The following is a 17,845-nucleotide window of genomic DNA, read 5'->3' as shown; positions in this document are numbered from 1 at the left end:
CTGCTTCTGATGTTTGCACCGGATGCCTCGTGCTCGGCCCCTCCTTCCCCTGTGATCGTGGTAACTCCGAGGCTAAGACTGGAGGACGGGCTTCCTGTGCACGCTAGCCAGCAGGTGTGCCGGGCAGCTCGCGCTCCGTGTCCCCAGCGAGCACGGCCGCGTCTCTCCGGCAGCTTCCGAGGAAAGAGCAAAATCTGCAATTAGAATAAACTGAGGTCAGGGATGAGGTCAGGTCCTGTCACCTCTGGCTCCTAATGGAATGTTTCAAAACAGAAGGGGCAAGGGTGTGCTGTCAAGAAGCTTCCGGACGCAGGGGGCAGCAAGCACAGCCCCGAGGACTGCGGGGCAGCAGACGCCTCACACGGTCCAGCTCGAGATGTGAGGGGTCCCCAGCCCCTTTACTCCCCTGCCTCCTCGTTCAAAGGCAGGAGCGCGGGCACTCTGAGCTGCATGCCCAAGGCTCTTCAGGTGCTGGTAGTTGTTTAGAATCAACCCTGCTCAGTAATCTCCACCCAGAGCAATCCCCTTGGCTCTGGTTTGTGTATTAAAATAGGCAGGGTGATTGTAGGCCGTGAAAAGGGGTCCTCTTCCATAAAGCAGATCTGAGCAGCTGATGTGCAAGCCCTCCACCTTGTGGGACACCACCACGTGCCAGGACGGGTACCTCCGCAGGTCGTTGCTGCACACCTGCTCCGTGCAAGGGTGTGGGCACAGGCAGCGGGCAGCTGAAGTGAGGCCTAGATCATGGCTGGGGAGCAGAGGAAGGCTCTGGGGAGGCATGGGATGGGGTGTCAGGGGGTCTTCCAGGTGGAACAGACTCAGGTGGCTCCTCAAGGAAGCGGGACCAATCCGAAGGGGACGGCTGACTGGCACCGTGCTGAGGAATGGGGCCAGGCTTGCGCAGATGGGTGGCGGGTCAGGGAATCCACTCCAGGCAGGCCTCGGATGCCGGCCTGGTCATAGGGGAGGGGAGCTGGTCACAGTCTGCGGGGTGCCTGGGGTTGGGGCAGGGGGCCCGGAGGACACCCAGCCTTGGACTTGTCTTCTCCTTGTGCTGCGTGGGCCCCTCGCGGCTTCTCTGCCCACAAATGAGATGGTGCTGAGTCCCTCCGGCCCTAACATGTCATTGCTCTCTGTGTGCACCGCTTGCAGGCATGTGATGAACGAGCTCCTGGACACAGAGCGGGCCTACGTGGAGGAGCTGCTGTGTGTCCTGGAGGTGAGGCTGGACGCAGGCGGGGTGGGCATCTGTGGGGCTCACCCGCACCCCATGCAGCTTCGTTTTAAAACTGCCACTTGGACACACAGGTGTTTGTGTCCACCAAAAAGTGTGTGAAAGAACATTCGTAGCAGCTTTGCCCATAGCAGTGTCATGCTGGGAGCAGTCCTGACGTCCCCAGTAGGACAGGAGACAGAGTGCTTAGTGGCTCTGCACAGGGACAGACATTTGCAGCAACCAGAAAGTGCAGCTGATTGCCAAAGAGGTTTCAGCCTCACAGGCATAACGACCCACGAACGCACACGCTTCTGCATATGGAAAGTTCCAGAACAAGCAGAACTGGTCGTGGGTGGGAGGTCAGGATGGGTGTACCTTTAGGTGAGTCATTGCCTGGGAGGGGCACAGGGGCCTTCTGAGTCACTCCATGTCTTGATGCGGATGTTGGTTACATGTTTGATTCACCGCAGTGTGCACATAGGATCTGTGCTGCGCATGTCACCTGTGCCTGAATAGGGAAAGGTTAGAAAGGGAACAGGACGGAGCCCCCACCCCATTGACAGTGTTCGCAACTCACTCTGTTCAGTGGATGCGGGTCCAGTGGATAAATATGAGTGGATCCACCGGGCAGGGTATCCTCGCCGACCTTGCCCCTCTCTGCAGGGCTACGCCGCGGAGATGGAGAACCCACTGATGGCGCATCTCATTTCCACAGGCCTTCAGCACAAGAAGGACATTTTATTTGGAAATATGGAGGAGATCTATCACTTTCATAACAGGTGGGCCCTAGCCTGCTGGCGTGCTCACCAATCTCTCACTCCTGCAGAGCTGCCTGCAGGGGATGGAACCGGGAGAGCCTCTCGGGGTGCACACACAGGCTTGGGCACCCACTGCATGCCCAGGGCATCTCCGAGCGCCTCGAAGCACCTTGCCCTGTGACTAGTGCCAGGGGCTGGATTACAGATGAGCTCCTTCTGTGAGGACAGACCCCGAGTCCCCATGTCACCTGCTCTGTGGTGCGAGGAGATCGGAGCAGCCCTGCCTTCGTGTCCCCCTTCTCATCTGGCTGGGCAAGTGGAAGCCAGATGTCTGGAGGCCACTGCACTTAGCCAGGCCCGTTTTGTTCCCAAGCCCGTTCCTGAAAAGGGTGGCAGGGCTGACGCCCTATCCTCACCACTCTCCTTAGAGAGCGTGAGGGGCTCATTTTTCTCTGAGAGAGACTTGCAGGCTGGTGGGCTGAGGTGGCTCCTCCAAGGCCCCGCTTCACTGTTTTGTTGCTGTCTTTGACACGGTCTGCGGAGCTCTGCGAGGAACCCGCAGGCCTGTGAAAGTCCCCTTGGGCAGGTGGCACACACCTGTGTGTCCTGAGAAGAGGCCAGGCTTGTGTGGACCAGTGCACAGTGCCGGTGGGGATGGGGGACCTGGGCACTGTGTCTCGCCCAGACATTAGCGTCCCCCACCTGCTGTTTACACAGGAGGCGCAGGTCTGCTGGCGCCTTCCCTTCTGCAAGGTTGCACAGGACCTTGGGAATGGAAAGACCCTTAGCACCCTCCTGGTGCCCTGTGGGGTCTCGCCCCGTCCTTGCTCAGGCCCCCCAGGGGACAAGTACGAGTCAGGAATTCAGAGGCGAAGCCACTCAGTGGCGTGGGGACGCTGCTGCATGGGGACCTACATCAGTTTGCGGAAAAGCCAGGGAGCCACAGCCAGCCATGGTGCGGGGCCTCCAGAGCTGTCCCTGCCCGCAGCCTTCAGCCCGCATCCGCACTGGTGCAGAAGCAGTGCGGGGACCCAGGGATCCCTGTCACCACGCACTCACTTGAATTGTCCAGAGCAAAGTAAAGGAGTCTTCAAACAAATAACCTGCTACTTTGTTATGGATGTTGTCTGATTCCGATGTTTCTTCCTACGACTTAATAAAAACCTTCTCTGTCTAGGATCTTCCTGAGGGAGCTCGAAAGCTACATAGACTGCCCAGAGCTGGTCGGAAGGTGCTTTCTAGAGAGGGTATGTCTTTCTTTAAATGTATACTTCGTCACAACTTACTTCTTAAAATTACTGAATAATAATGACTTTAAACTCTCCAGCAAGTTCCCATTCTAACCAACTGGAACTACAGAGCACCAGTGTCCCCAGTGTAGCTGAAATGATGTGATATTTTTCAGTACAGACAAAAGAATAGAATTTTTTAATCCCAGTAACTGGTTCGAAAAAGAGAAAAACTATGAAACACAAGCTTTGAGGAATGCTGCAGTGGCATAGTGCCCAAGTGGTGAGGGCGAGCCTTTCGCAGCAGGGTGTGGGTCAGTTTATTTCTGGGCTTGTCCTGCCCAGTCTCCCGCACGTACTGGACGGCACTGGACAGGTCACTCCAGCTCTCAGAGCCTGCCTTTTCTCCTCTTTAAGAAAGCACCCACCTGCCTCCTCCGCAGGGCTGTGGAACCGTCAGCTAGAGGGAGGGGTTGTGGAAAAGCTTGGGGCGCACGGGCCATGTTGCAGGTTTAGCAATACAGCGATGGTAGCCAATGAACAGCAGTGAAATTAAAGAACGGGAGGCTGGGACTCTTTAGCCCAAAGGCAGCAGGAAGAAAGAGGGAAACTCATGTTTCGTCTCAGTGCTCTCTGAGAATTGGGGCGGGCGAATCCTTCCGTAGGCCAGTGGTTCTCGAAGTGAGGCTCCCCGGCCAGCAGCATCAGCCGGGTCAGAGCCTCTGGCGAGGGGCGATGTGTGTTGGGAGGAGCCCGCCAGTGATCTGAAGCTTGCTGAAATTTGGGCACCACTGCTGTAGGTAAAGCTCTAGAAATTCTTTCTTAGAAAGTAGAAAGTGTGGATTGGTCCTGCATATGTTATTATCAGCCTGTTATTCCAATGACAAAAAGCCAGCTATATTGAGCTGAATTTTTAATAATGGTAGAGGGATTAGGCTTAAGCCCCGAGAAGTGAACTTCTGGGGCAATTGCATTTCACACAGGGCTCGGGTCTTTTTTTTTTTTTTTTTTTTTTTTTTTGCAAAACAACGTGTATTTTGTGAAACTGCCAGAGAAAACCCTGGAAGTTCAATTAAACAAACAAATGAAGAGATGACCCTACAAACCACCTTTGAGAGAAGCCATCACAGCTCCACACCTGTGCTCTGGCAAGCTTGGCAGGGATGGTGCAGGGACCGCGAGGTCTTTGTTCATAAAATCAGGCCTTCCTGGAGGAGCTGGGGAGTCGGCACAGCCCTCAGGGCCATGAGATAAGGACAGAAGCCGCGTGTGACCAGGGAGGTGATCGTACCGCGGTGTATTTTCCTTCTGGGCGCAGATGGAGGATTTCCAGATCTACGAGAAGTACTGCCAGAACAAGCCCCGGTCTGAGAGCCTGTGGAGGCAGTGTTCCGACTGTCCGTTTTTCCAGGTATGCTCTGGGCCCTTCTGCAGACACGATTTCCTTTACTAGCTGACTCTTACATGAAGGCTAATGAAAATTGTCTACAGTGAAGGCTTTGCGATTGGTTCCAGGAATGCCAGAAGAAGCTGGACCATAAGCTGAGTCTGGACTCCTACCTGCTGAAGCCTGTTCAGAGAATAACCAAGTACCAGCTGCTGCTCAAGGTGAGACCCCAGGGCATCAGGTGTGGGCCTGCGGGGCAGCGGCTTCCCGGGAGCAGCGGGAGAGTGAGTGGCGCGTGCCTGCTGGTGTCCTGTCCTCTGGGCCTGTGACAGCCATGCGAGGAGCTGCCTAGCTTCCGCAGGCTCTGTCCTTGGGGCCTGCTCAGCCTGCATTTCTGGGAAAGAGCTGGCCGTTCTCAAAGGGTGTGGGAGGGATGTTTGTGTGTAAGTGGGTCCTGTGTCGCCCATGCCCCCTACCCCCAGGAAATGCTAAAGTACAGCAAGAATTGCACAGGCGCCGAGGACCTGCAGGAGGCACTGAGCTCCATCCTGGGCATCCTGAAGGCCGTGAATGACTCCATGCACCTCATCGCCATCACAGGCTACGACGTAAGTGCTGGGCACCAGCGCCGCCAGCCTTTCTCCTGTCTTGGTCTTGCACAATGTGATACCTAGCTGGCTCCATGGGAGGTCTAACGGGCAGGTGGGGGAGGCCCCAAACACACTGCAGGGCTCCCAGAGCTCTGCTGTGGATCTGTCACTGGGACCCGGTGAAAGCCCAGGTTCTGGGTCAGTGAGTCTGCAGACCAGGTAGGGCTTGTGGCTATGGAGGAAACCAGGTGTGCCCTGGAGGGCTCGGCGTCCACAGCAGGGGTGCAGTCCAGACTTCTGCACTCCCTGCCTCCCCCTGCTCTCGAGCATCGTGGAGGACAGGTGTGCCCGTCTGTTTTCTGTGATGTGGTTTGTGGGCTGGTGACTTAGGCAGTGACTGTAAAAGACAGGTTTCTACCTTCTCCCTTGTAGGCCCCCTGGCAGGTGAACTTATTAATTTTTCTGCTTCTCTGTCCAACCATTCAGCACCCATCCTCAGTTTTTTTTTTTAATTAACAGGCGACTTCTTTTAGCAGTTGTCGATTTATTTAAAAAATTGAGTGTGAAGCGGAGTTCCGAGTGTGCCTCCCCCGCCCCCATTACTAACATCCTGTGCGCCTGTGGTCCTGTTACAATTGATGAGCCGACAGCAACACAGTCCTGTTAACTTGGGTGCACAGTTTACGTGGGTTCGCTCTTGGTGCTGCGCGTTCTGTGGTTTTGAACAGACAGTGACTGCATCCACATTACAGTATCCTGCAGGGTGGTTTCACTGCCCGAAAAACCGTCTGAGCTCCGCCTGCTCGTCCCTGCCCACCCCCCAGCCCCGATCTTTCACTGTCTGCGTGGCTCTGCCTTTTCCAGACGTCCTATAGCTGGAAGCAGGCAGCACGTGGCCTTTCCCAGGGCTTTTCCCTCAGCGGGGGCACTGCACGTCCGCCTCCGTGGAGGATGCACGCACGCGCTGTCCTGCGTTGCAGGGGAACCTTGGCGACCTGGGAAAGCTGCTGATGCAGGGCTCCTTCAGCGTCTGGACGGACCACAAGAAGGGCCACACCAAGGTGAAGGAGCTGGCCAGGTTCAAGCCCATGCAGCGGCACCTGTTCCTGCACGAGAAGGCCGTGCTCTTCTGCAAGAAAAGGGAGGAGAACGGCGAGGGGTACGAGAAGGCACCTTCCTACAGCTACAAGCAGTCCCTGAACGTGAGTGAGGCTCGGTCGGCGGGAGGCAGGAACACCCGCCACGCGGCCACGCTGCATCCACGGGCTGCATCGGTCGGGGGTGCCCGCCAGCCTCGGCCCCCGCCCCAAGAACGCAGCGTCTTTTTAAACGAGGAGGCGGTGGCGTGTGCGCGTTGACACCGGCTCCCGGCTCTGTGCTTGCCAGATGACTGCCGTGGGCATCACGGAGAACGTGAAGGGCGACGCGAGGAAGTTCGAGATCTGGTACAACGCAAGAGAGGAGGTCTACATCATCCAGGTGGGCCCTCGCCTGTCCCCGGGCCAGGTGGGAGGGGTCGTGGGGCCTCTCGGGGATCGCCCACAAGAGGCCTCCGGTGACAGCTGGTGTCTGGAGTCTTCCGTGAAGTCTCATCACCTGGAGGCCAGGAGCAGCTGCTGTTCATTTCGGGGCTGCCTTGGGCCATTGTTAAGTGAGCCGGACCCAGGGTGAAATCCAGGGAGAAGTACAAATGGGGGTGCCAGAGTGTGCCCCAGGGAAGCAGGCTCACAACCCCGCAGTCTCTGCACACAGTACAGGACAGGGCTGGTGTGCACTGAGACCCGACTCTCCTCTGGGGTGTGTGGCCTGTGCCCGTCCCCCTCCCACTAACGACGGTGGGGCTGGGGGAAGCTGTGATGTGGGCTTGGGGCTGGCATCCCTTCCGTTTGCCCACGGCAAGCCCCCCAGTGCCCCGTGGAGGACTAAGCCCCACACAGGGGCACCTTTCAGAATGTTGACACTTTTGGCAGCAGTGGCAGTCCCACAGTGGCCACAGCATCCAGGCTGAATGTGCTCTCAGTCCTGCCACCCAGGCCATTGGGCCCATGGAGCTGGAGCAAGGACCTGGGCCTGGTGGCAACCCCAGGAGCTGCGGCACTCAGCACCTCAGAGCCTGGCTGCCAGTGAGCGGGTGGGAGCCTCTGCCCCAGCCTGGGGCCTCACACTGTGAGGGCCTCAAGCTGTGCGGCAGGATGGCTGCCACTGGCCCTAGTTCCTGCTCCTGGTCCAGCACCCCTCGCCCTGCAGTTTAGAGTCTGTTTATGGGCTTCAGACTCACCGTTGTCCTTGTCACCTAAAACAATGTCAATCAGAGCCACTGCCCAGAGAAACTTGCTCTTCTCGAGGGTTTGTTTGTGCCCATGGAGCATTCCCCAGGGAGCCAAGCATCAGCAATGGTGCAGAGGAACTGGCCTCGTGGGTGGCCGGCTGGCTGGGCACCCAGCAGCGGGCCCAGGCCCTTCTCTGTCAGTTCCATGCCGTGGGACGCAGAGTCCTGCAGCAAGGGGACGTGCCCGCCTTTTTTTCTTTTTCTTCTTGTCTCTCCCGTGCACTGATGTTATTACTGGTTCCAAGACTGTCCTTGGAAGTTCCAAGAGTAAAATATCAAAGCGTGCTTCGTTAGGGAGCTGAGCACTTACCTCTTGGCATCTCTTTGGGGAGAACAGGCGCCAACTCCTGAAATTAAAGCCGCGTGGGTGAATGAAATTCGGAAAGTGCTGACCAGCCAGCTGCAGGCTTGCAGAGGTAGGCCAACAATGATTTTCTCTTAGCCTTTGCTCTAGGCATGTTTTTACGCATGTTCAAAGCAACCACAAAATCCTCCACTGTGTAACATGCCTTAGCATCTAGAAGTAAAGATGCTGGATACAAGCTGCAGGCCGAGCACGGTGTGTGTCCCCTTCCCTCCCCACAGAAGCCAGCCAGCACAGGGCGCTGGAGCAGTCCCAGAGCCTGCCCCTGCCTACGTCACCCAGCACCAGGTGAGACTGCTGTGCCACGGAGCTCCCTCAGCCTCTGCGCCGGAATCTCCTTGTGGTTGAGATTGTTGAGTTTGCCCCAAGGCCCCTGAGGTGCCTGTCGTCTGGGAATTGCAGGCTGGTGGGTGGACTTCAAGGACGTACATCTCAACCCCACTCCCAGGCAGCGGCCAGCTCGGTCTCTCATGTTTTCCCATCTGTGGGGCATTTTTGTTTGTGGTCAGCACATGTCATGGGCTCTTCTAGATGAGGGCTGAGCATTTCAGTGTCGGGACACCTCAGCAGGGACCCCGGGTTCTGGAGACTCAAACCAGCATGCGTGTGCACGTGTCAGACACTGGCCTTGACAGTAGCTTCACTGTGTCTCTTCTGCCCTTATTTTTCCTGTATTTTATTATTCATTTTTTGTTCTGTTTCTTATATAACTCACCTTTAATCATTCATGGAATAGTATAAGACCTAAATAAATAATCTACACAACAGTAGTTTTAAAAGTGAAGCATCCGCCCCCCCCCCCAAAAAAAAAAAAAAAAACAACCCTGTACTTAGCGGCTGGGAAGGTGGTTTCCCTTCTTCTTTGGTTCTGTTTGGCTTTGCCGTGAAGGGCTCAGCCATGGGAGCGACACACTGCGCTGCCTGAGGACCAGCTGGGGGCTCGGGGACGCCTGCGCCGCAGTCCTCCAAGAGTCTTGCAAAACTAACCGGCCAGCGTGCTGTCTTTTTTTGTGTGCCTGATGTCAATAGTCCCTCGAGGGGGACCACAAGGATCGTCAAGAAGCTGGAAGAAAGCAAAATGGACCCCCTGAGCCTGGAGGGATACATCAGCTCCGCATCCTTGCCAAAGCCCCCCGAAAAGGGCAAAGGTGGGTGTCTGCAGTGACCGGGCCTCAGCTGTGCTGACAGCTGCTCACATGTTCGTTAATGACCTGCAGCTTCCCGCGGCGCAAAGAAGGCCACAGAGTCCAGGTCCCTTCTCCCTACCCACCACCAGGACGCTGCGTGCCCCCAGCTCTGGCCCGTGTCACCTCCCACGGCAGCCAGACAGCTGGGGCCGCCAACGCCCTCTGCGCTTGTCTCTCTCTTCCTTCGTAGATGACGCCGTCACTAGCTCTACCTCAGAAAGCTCTGCGCTTTCCAGAAAGCGCTTTACCCTGCAGGGCTTTGCTAACCTCAAGGTTCAGAAAGGTAAAGAGAGGCAGTGGCCTGAGCTCCACCCCCACCAGTGTCCCTCGCCGTGGTGGCGTGTCTGTCGTGCATTGTGTGTGACCATTTGTGTGCATGGTCTCAGGGGCTCACGCCACCTCCATCACAAGCACAGGCCATGCCACACCATCTCCCACCGCGTTGCTCACCCACTGGCGCTCACGCGTCTGCTGCAGACACCCAGGGTTAGCTTTCAGGAGCGCCTCTTCTTTGAAAAAGTGAAGGCAAGCTTTTCCAGCGGAGGCTTGATCAGAGACACAGCTGTCCTTTGCTATTCTTGTCCCACTCCCCCCACCCGCCTCCCCCGCCACCCTCCCTCCACCTGTTCCGGCTTTTCCCTGTTGGTTCCTGCAGGGCATTCTCCTGTCTAGCTGCAGTCACTCTATGCCAGAGTGCTGGGTGTGATGCCAGATGCCTTCTGGGGCAATGGCTAGTGAACAGGCTGACGAGGCACTGCCTCCGACTGGGATTTCTAACAGCAGATCCCCTCCGAGTGTCGGCCCTGGAGTGCCAGCCCTGGAGTGCCAGCCCTGGAGTGCCAGCACGCCTGTGGCAGCCCTGCCCACTGCTCAAAGCCAGGGTTGCTGAGGCTGCTTCTCACTGGCCAGAGAGTGGTCCAGAAAATTGGGGGTGTTTTCCAATTTACAAAATATTTTTAAGTTGTCCTCAGACTTGAAAGAAAGAAAGAAACTGCACATTCTGGCACTATACACTCTGCTAATGCAGAGCTGAGAAAACGGCCTGGAGACGGCCCCTGAAATGATGCCTGTGCTCGCCAGAGCCGACCGCACCTCAGCCTCAGCTCCCCGACTCGCCCGGGCCTCTCCTTGTGCCCGTGAGAGCCGCGGCCACGTCCATTCTGCTCATGACAGTGGCCCTGGCATCTGTGGAAAGCTCATCGGTTGGTGTCTGTCGCTCCGCCCTCTGCCTGCGGCTCCTCACGCGCCCCCTCCTGTTGTATCTTTCCCTCTCCCTCCTCTTACAGCTTCTCCTACCAGTCCCGACAAAAAAGCTAAGCGCCTGGAAGTAAAGAGCGACCCCACTCCTTTCGGTGTACGAGGTAGAGTGACTCAGCTTCTGAACCCAGATGACGTCTGCTAGGAGCTCTGTCTGTCTGGTGGTCACACGCCACCTGAGGTGCAAAACCGCCTCGGTCCTTCCGAGCCAGAAGCAGGTCCCCGGCTTTGCCCAGCAGCTTGTTGCTCTGGTGACAGAACCCGTAAGGTCACCATGCTTCTCAGCTGACTCCTCGGGCCAGATCTGTCCCGAGCCTGCACAACTGCCCTCCTTGTGCCCGCAGGTCGGTTGGGTCGGGTGTTATTGCTCAGTGGCTGACGTGGGTGCAGGCACCCTGCCCACAGACCCCTAAGGTACCAGCCCTCCCCCCACTTCACCAGTTTGCACAACACTTCTGGGTGGAAACAGGGACCGTAGCAGCTGGCGGGATCTGTCCAGCTGCCCCTTCAGAGGGGAGACGTCCAGTTGTACAGACAGGTGGGGTCGAGCTCTGTCTCAGAACTTGGGCCTTCCTGTTTCCTGCCTCCTTCTTGTTCTGAGGATAAAACCCCAGAGACCTCCCCTGGCCCGGGCTGAGGATCTCACATTCAGGGAAAGGACTTCATGTTTTGAATCTTGCCGAGTTTTCCGAACAATTGCAAACGTTCCCAAGGGGTATGAGCTGAACCCGTCCCCCCGAGCCCACCTACACTACCCGCAGCTCCCACAGCTCGTTCTGGCCTCCACCCTCCGAGCCCCGGAGGTGCAGAGTACGCAGCCCTCCCGCTGCCACTGGACATGAGTTCAGGGCAGGGAGCTGCTGATGTTCTCACGTGCAGACAGGGGCCCGGCTGCTGCTGCCCAGACCCCAGGTGCCCGGGAGAAAAGTGTCACTGCCCCCTTGACGGTCTTTTGTCCATTGGACGCTTTCTGCTCACACTGTCCCTGCCGCCCTGCTCCTGCGTCTCAGCCGAGCAGCTTCGCCTCCACGGCGTTCCCTCTGCGAGCAAAGGCAGGGCATGCAACCCGCAGCATCACAGAGACGCACGGAGGGTGTGCTGGAGCCAGGCTGCTGCAGGGGACGAGCCACAGGCCTCGCTCGCTGGCCCGTTGCAGATGCTCACGGGCTTCTGCCCGAGAGGCTCCCTCAGGCCATTTTTTCACTCTGTCGATAACGTGCAGGACTGTTTTACAGAAAATAGAGGGGACCATGTTCACAAGTCACTCTGGCCTAATATCCTCTTGGAAAATCCCCCAGCATCCCAGAGAGTGATGCCAGCCTGGACTGTGGTCGTCAGGCTTCCAAACGCTCTTGTTGCCTGTCCCATGTGGGCGCCTTCATGCGGGTGGATTTCAGCCTTGGGCTTCTTGCCTCCCTTGCCTGCGACTCTCACACAGGGATGCCTGGAGCCTGTTAGTGTCCCCCAGAGGCTCCGTCCAGCACAGAGCTGAGCACCACAGGCCCCGAGCTGCTGCAAGCCTAGAAAGCCTTCTCTCCCTGGCATGCCAGGGGGCGGGGTTGCCGAAGGCTCCCCCAACACAAAAACAGCACCTGCTCTGAAGCCAGGGTTTTGTGTAAGGTCTGCTGCCGGACAGTGCGGCCTTCTCTGCCCACAGAAGTCGCCACACGGAGCACTTCCATCCCTCTGTTCTCACTGTCCTCAAACCGACTTTTGGTTCTGTTTGGCCAGAGGCCTGATGTCAGTGCTTCAGAGCAACTGGGAAGCTGGAGGGGCAGAGGACGTTGGCAGTCCCTGTGGGCTCTGAAGGGTCGCCTGGGACCCCCCACCCCCCACCCCACACTCTGTCTTAGCTCCCATGCTGGACTGCAGCTGCGACATGCTCAGAGAAGGGAGGGGCGGGCAGTCCGCAGCTGGAAACTCACAGCCCCCATTCTCGCATAGACACGAGCCTGGTGTGACACCGGCAGGGTCAGCTGCGTCTCCAGCCCCCACAGCCCAGCCCTGGGAAGGAAATGCCTGGGTGGGGTGGGGCCGACCCTGCACAAGGGCTGCTGGCTGACGGGGAATGGGGCCCCAGCTCCCCTTTCTATGAGGACAGAAGGTGGCTCCTCATGCCTCGTGGCAGTGGCTTTCTGCTGCCAGCCTACCCACTGTCAGCCATTAGACCTGGCTTGCTGAGACGGCTTGCCACGGCACAGCCCGGGCTCCACGTGTGTTTGTGTGCGCGGCTCGTCTGTGTTCCCTTCACGCACCCAGCATGCTCTGGTGCAGGGAAACGCTTGCTTCCAGACCCACCACGTGGAACTTGGGACTGGGTGTGCCCAAGCTCCAATCCAACTAGCAGTCTGCCCAATTCCCTGATAGGCCTCTTGTGTTGAAACATCGGTCGATTCTGTGCCTCGGTGCAGTAGCTGAGCTCCAGGACCACGGGAGTGCAGCTGAGGCTGTCGCTTTGTTTCTGGCATCTATTGTGTTTATTCAGCAGCATAAACTTCCCCAAAGGTGGAAATACAGTTGCTGCCCTTTGGAGGTGGTGGCAGGAGGAACACCAGTGAGGGGTATATACGAGGGGTCTTCAGAAAGTCGGTGGAAAGGTCCACATTATCTTTTAATTTTGTTTTTCCACAATCATGAAGTTCCCTTGTATAACGTTAAATCCAAAAAAAGCCTGTCCATCCTCATGTGCTGGCCCAGCAGAGGAGCGCTGGAGCCCTCGACTCGTGACTCGGTGTCCCGGGCTCCACTGCCCAGCGAGGACCCCAGCCCTGTTGCTCTCGTGGGCTTCGCAGCTCTCAGTGCGCCTCTGCCATTTCTGCTGGAAACCGTTCTCCAGGCCTGGTGACGGGTGCTGAATGTCACGGCACTGGTGGGAACAAGCTCTCTCCAGGGGTGTCTGCTGTAGGGCTCCGGCGAGCGCCGCGGTCGGAAGCAGGGAGGCCGGGCCTCGCGGGGGGACGGGTGCTCTCTGGCCGCTGCCCGTGGCTGTGTGGGCAGCTGCAGCGGAATGTGCCAATCCTTGGTAAAGACTTGAGGGGTCCTGCAGAGGAGGAGGACAGGCTCTGCTGGGGGTCCCTCGGCTGCACATTTCAGGGGGTTTTGGGGGACTTATGTAGATCCCACCTCGGACGGCAGTCCTGTCGTTAGGGTGATCTTCACTGGAGCCGGTTCCTCTCCTAGGTTGGAGCAAAACATCTCACTCACCGGAGGCCCCTGAGGACGACGGCGGCTGGTCGAGTGCCGAGGAGCCGATTAACTCATCTGATGCCGAGGAGGACGGCGGAGGGGGCCCCAAGAAGCTGGTAACCGTGGCCCCCTGCAGGCAGCTCGAGAGGGAGCTGCCGTTCCCTAGGGAGGAGGGCGTCCTAGAAGATCCACCTGGCCCGGGTCCTAGGGTGCAGCCGCAGCTCCTCCTGCCGCCGTGAGCACTTTCCAGGCACCCCTGCTCCCTGTGGCTCCTCTGCCAGGCCCGCATGTGCTCCTCCCTTAGGGGACAGTCCACACCCCTTAATTACCTGTTACATCAACAGGATGCTCCTACCAAGCTGTCTTGAAGCTGTGCACACACCTCAATCTCATTTTTTTTAAAAATTGAACTGTCTTCAGTATGGATTTGCACTCATCAATATCCTATTTTTAATATTAGGAGCAAGGAAACACTGTTTTCGTATCAAATCGTTAGAGGCAGGATTACACCAACAGATGTTATTGCACACTCTGTGCTGGGCCTGATTCAAGCCCCAGGGCTGTAGCATTGAACAGAAACAGTCCAGAGGTTCTGGAAGGGCAGACAGGTGTGGGGCTGGAGGGAGGGCTCTCAGTCCAGAGGAGGCAACCCCCACGCAGGGCCGCGGCTGAGAAGGGCGGCATGGGGATGCAGAGGCTGGGGGCCTGGTGAGGGGTCTGGATCTCATCCTTGGGGACAGAGAGTGATGCTGGCTGCCCTGGGGGTGGCAGGGTAGGAGCAGGGCCCATCCAGGAGCCAGCACGGCGCATGCATCATGCAGTCAGCCAACTCCAGTGTCGACAAAGGTCTCCCACCTTCTCCTGCCCCCGGCCCTGTGACTGGCGATGGCATCCCACAGTGCCACACTCGGCCGCATGACCTTACAGTTGCCATGGGAGGCAGTGGGCCCCCTCCCCCCACAGTCTGTGAGGACAGCAGCTTCTGCTTCCCTGTCCACTCCCCACAGCAGAACTCAGTCCAAAGACACTCACTGAGCATCCGTCCTGCGCCCGCACGTTGTAGGCCCTGGGGATGACGCAGGGAGCAAGATAGACCAGACTCTTCCCTCGCAGGGAGGCAAGAAAAGTAGGGAGACCACAGCCCGAGAGGCGAGGACCACCCAGAGAAGAGAGGCAGAGCGAGCTGGGCGCGGGGCCGGGCCGTCAGGGTGGCCTTGCGGAGAACGCGGCATCAGAGCCAGACGCAGGAAGGGAAGAGCGCAGGGGCACGGGGACAGCAAGTGCAGAGGCCTGGGGCGGCAGGGACCTGGGGTGGCAGTGCGCAGGGACATGGCAGCGCGGAGGGCAGTCCGCTGGCTGGTCCATGTCTTTTTAACACGGCCATGAGATGTGGCAGCTGCCTCAGACCAGGACACCTTTCCAGAGCCAACTAGCAGCCTCACCAGAAGCTGCACCCGTGGCGGGACCTCACAAGGTCTGGGTCCCCTGCTGAGGTCGGCGGTGCTGCACGCTCTCTCTCTGTGGGGTCAGGGTGCACGTGCTGACATGCCGGCGCCTCTGTCCCTTGGCGTGTCCCCGCTAGGTGCCGGGCAGATACACAGTCGTGCTGGACGATGAGAAGGGTGGCCCCGACGCCCTGGTTGTGAGGAGCGGGGACGTGGTGGAGGTGGTCCAGGAGGGCGCCGAGGGCCTCTGGTAAGATGCCCCATGGGTGCCCACCCCTGGGCGTGCCGTGGCCAAGCCCTGACCCCGACCCGGCCCTTGCAGGTACGTCCGGGACCTGAGCACCAGCACGGAGGGCTGGGTGCCAGCCCGCAGCCTGTCAGCGCTGCTCACCACGTCCGGCTCAGCTCAGGGTCTGAGCAGCTCAGGTAAGACCCACCATCTGCCGGTGCCCCGGCCTGCCGAGTCGCACAGCCCAGAGCCCGTGTAGAAGGACGGAGGGCCCCGCGGTGTGCCCAGGACGCGCCGGCACCCCAGCCGCCTCCACTGCTCTCCCTGCAGAGTCGAGCCCGCGGTCGGCGGCGCTGAGCTGCTCCTCCAGCTGCAGCGAGGGCTGCCCGGCGCCCTTCCCCGGCCTCCAGGGCTAGCGGGCGGCGGCCCTGCACCAGACCAGCGTGCGACTCTCTGAGTCTCCTCTTGCTTGGACTTGCTTACTTTGGGGAGGGGACGGTGCTCTAAGATATCCTGAAAAAGGAGGACCCTGATGGCCCCGACCAGAGCCGCCCGGCTGTGCAGCTACAGAGGGACCCTCGGGGAGACAGCAGGACCCCTCTCCAGGCTCAGAAGCCGGCTACCCAGAAGACCTGCCAGAGCGTCCTCGGAAAACCCAGAATGGACAGAGGAGGGGTTATGGGTGACAGACCCCCTGGGCAGAGAGGCACCCCCGGCACCCCTTCCCACTCTGCGGGCAGCGAGCCAGCCTCTGGGCTTCCGTGCTCGGACATTGCTGGTGCGGAGCTTTCTGCCAAAACGTGCACACCAGCGTGCTGCTTCCAAAAGAAGCGAAAGCCTGACCAGCAGCCTGAGGGGAGAGGGCTGGGGGCCCTGGTCTTTCACGAGTTTGGGGATTTTCTTTTTTTTTTAAACAGGAATTCATCCCATGGCCATTTTTGGTGGTACTTCGGCCTCAAATCTTTACCAAGAATCACTGTGTTTACATGAAATGACAATTTGATACTGTGTTTGATATAAGACTATTTTTTTGTTACTGGGGTTTACATCAAAGCACGTTTATACCACGAAATGATTTGGGCGGGCTCACTCATAGAAGTTGTGGCACTCTCTAAAGCTCACCTTGTCACAGGTGAATGAAAACACGTCCCTTGATAAAATCGGGTGGTGTGTCTACAACCAAAAGCAGTTAGAAACCAAGGAGGTTCCTCTACCTGCACAGCTTTCATTTTCAAAAGAAAATTTAAACTATTATTTAAAATATTAACCTTCTTCTCTACCAAAATTTAAAAATGGGGGGCACTCTCGATTTTTTAAAAGAGCTTCACTGAATTAGAATATTTTTACTGTTTTTAAAGAAAATGTAAAGATGCAGCTTTGGCAGGGCATCCTCTGAAGCGATGCTGTCAGCTGCAGCCTAGTGAACACCTGCGCGCATGCGTCTCAGCCGTCGGAGGCGCCGCCTCCTCTCCCCTCCCCCCACCCCACCTGCCTCCTGCCTGCGCACAGGTAAAGCGTCTGCTCGCGCACTGTGTGGTGATCACCTTGAGTGCAGAGTGCAGAAATGTAAACGGGGAGAGTTTGTTTTATTCACGTCATGCAGAACTGGAGAGAAAACTTCTGTTTTATCCTTTTTGTGTGTTTCAGAAACAAATTCTGTTCTTTCAGAACCTGCTCTTTGTTGTTTGCGCAGGTATTTTTGTGTGTGTGTATATGTGTTCATGTGCGTACATGTATATCTTGATGTGAAGAGCGTATTTACAGTCTTCATGCTGCTGAGCACACGTCACTTCACAGTGCTCCCCCGTGCCCACGCCCTGCCGCTGTCCCCACCGTGTTTCCAGGATGAAGCGCCCTCCCTGCCCGTGGCATGCAAAGCCGTCACTGGCCAGACCTCAGACTGGGGAAATACAACAGAAAACGTGCAGACTCGGTAGCTTTTCTTCTGGTGTGTAGGTTATTTGGGAAATGACACGTCATGCAATTCACCTAATGCACTGTCCAGACCGCTTCTGTCTCCACGTGGGGTCGCCCACGCTCTCCTGTGATCTCTTCCTCATAAAGGCACTTGAAAACGTCACGTTTCATTCACTGTTGTTGTTGTTTTTTTTACTGCTGATGTCAATAAAATTTTAAAGTCAGAGTTCTTTATTGTATAGATGGCACTCGAATGAGTACTGGCAGCTCCTGCTGTCTGCCTTCACCTGCGAGGCGTTGGCGTTCCTGGCACTGTGGCGCTTTAGGACGGTCACAGAGGCACAGCCCAGCACGTGCGCGTTAAAGCAGAAAAGAGGCCGGCAGTGAGCGGGGCCCAGGGCCAGGCAAAGTCGTGAAGCGTCTTGTGTGCTTTGTTTTGTCAGGATGACGATAGAACAGACACAAGGTTACACGCTTGTCAGAAACATGAAGGGAACAAAAGAAATGCAGAGGAACCATCACTGAGTAACGCAGTGCATAACTTTTAAACCTGAAAGTTGGAGAATAAAGGAAGGCTGTGCGTGGGGAAAGGGAATCAGCACGACGAACAGAAAACACAAACTGTGATGGAAGAAACAGGTCCACATGCGTCTGGCTCGCCATGAGTGTGATTTCGTGAAACCGGCCTCCTGGAAGACGTTCTCATTGGTTGTATCCAGTAACTGCAAAGAGACCATAAAACAATATTTTA

The 17,845-nt window shown here is 57.3% G+C and overlaps 1 protein-coding gene across 2 annotated transcripts in view; it reads left to right on the top strand.

Annotated features, from left to right (window-relative positions):
- Positions 1-17,247, top strand: part of MCF2L (MCF.2 cell line derived transforming sequence like) — a 111,750-nt gene extending 94,503 nt beyond the window's left edge. Inside the window, exons 16-30 of one of the 2 annotated variants that reach the window (XM_063101487.1) lie at positions 1,153-1,219; positions 1,880-1,995; positions 3,152-3,221; positions 4,522-4,614; positions 4,719-4,811; positions 5,073-5,198; positions 6,161-6,382; positions 6,567-6,659; positions 7,847-7,925; positions 8,095-8,161; positions 8,903-9,021; positions 13,498-13,619; positions 15,086-15,198; positions 15,271-15,374; positions 15,508-17,247. In XM_063101487.1, the coding sequence (XP_062957557.1) occupies positions 1,153-1,219; positions 1,880-1,995; positions 3,152-3,221; positions 4,522-4,614; positions 4,719-4,811; positions 5,073-5,198; positions 6,161-6,382; positions 6,567-6,659; positions 7,847-7,925; positions 8,095-8,161; positions 8,903-9,021; positions 13,498-13,619; positions 15,086-15,198; positions 15,271-15,374; positions 15,508-15,593 (1,570 nt within the window). In that variant the 3' untranslated portion in view covers positions 15,594-17,247. The remainder of the gene's footprint in view (positions 1-1,152; positions 1,220-1,879; positions 1,996-3,151; positions 3,222-4,521; positions 4,615-4,718; positions 4,812-5,072; positions 5,199-6,160; positions 6,383-6,566; positions 6,660-7,846; positions 7,926-8,094; positions 8,162-8,902; positions 9,022-13,497; positions 13,620-15,085; positions 15,199-15,270; positions 15,375-15,507) is intronic. The other variant, XM_063101488.1, reaches the window with a different exon arrangement.
- The last annotated feature ends 598 nt before the right edge of the window (positions 17,248-17,845 follow it).

The sequence above is a fragment of the Cynocephalus volans genome, chromosome 7 (assembly GCF_027409185.1).
Source record: "Cynocephalus volans isolate mCynVol1 chromosome 7, mCynVol1.pri, whole genome shotgun sequence".
In the NCBI taxonomy this organism is placed as follows: Eukaryota; Metazoa; Chordata; class Mammalia; order Dermoptera; family Cynocephalidae; genus Cynocephalus; species Cynocephalus volans.
Note: the sequence above shows the minus strand (reverse complement) of the source record. Positions and strands in the feature narration are given on the sequence as shown.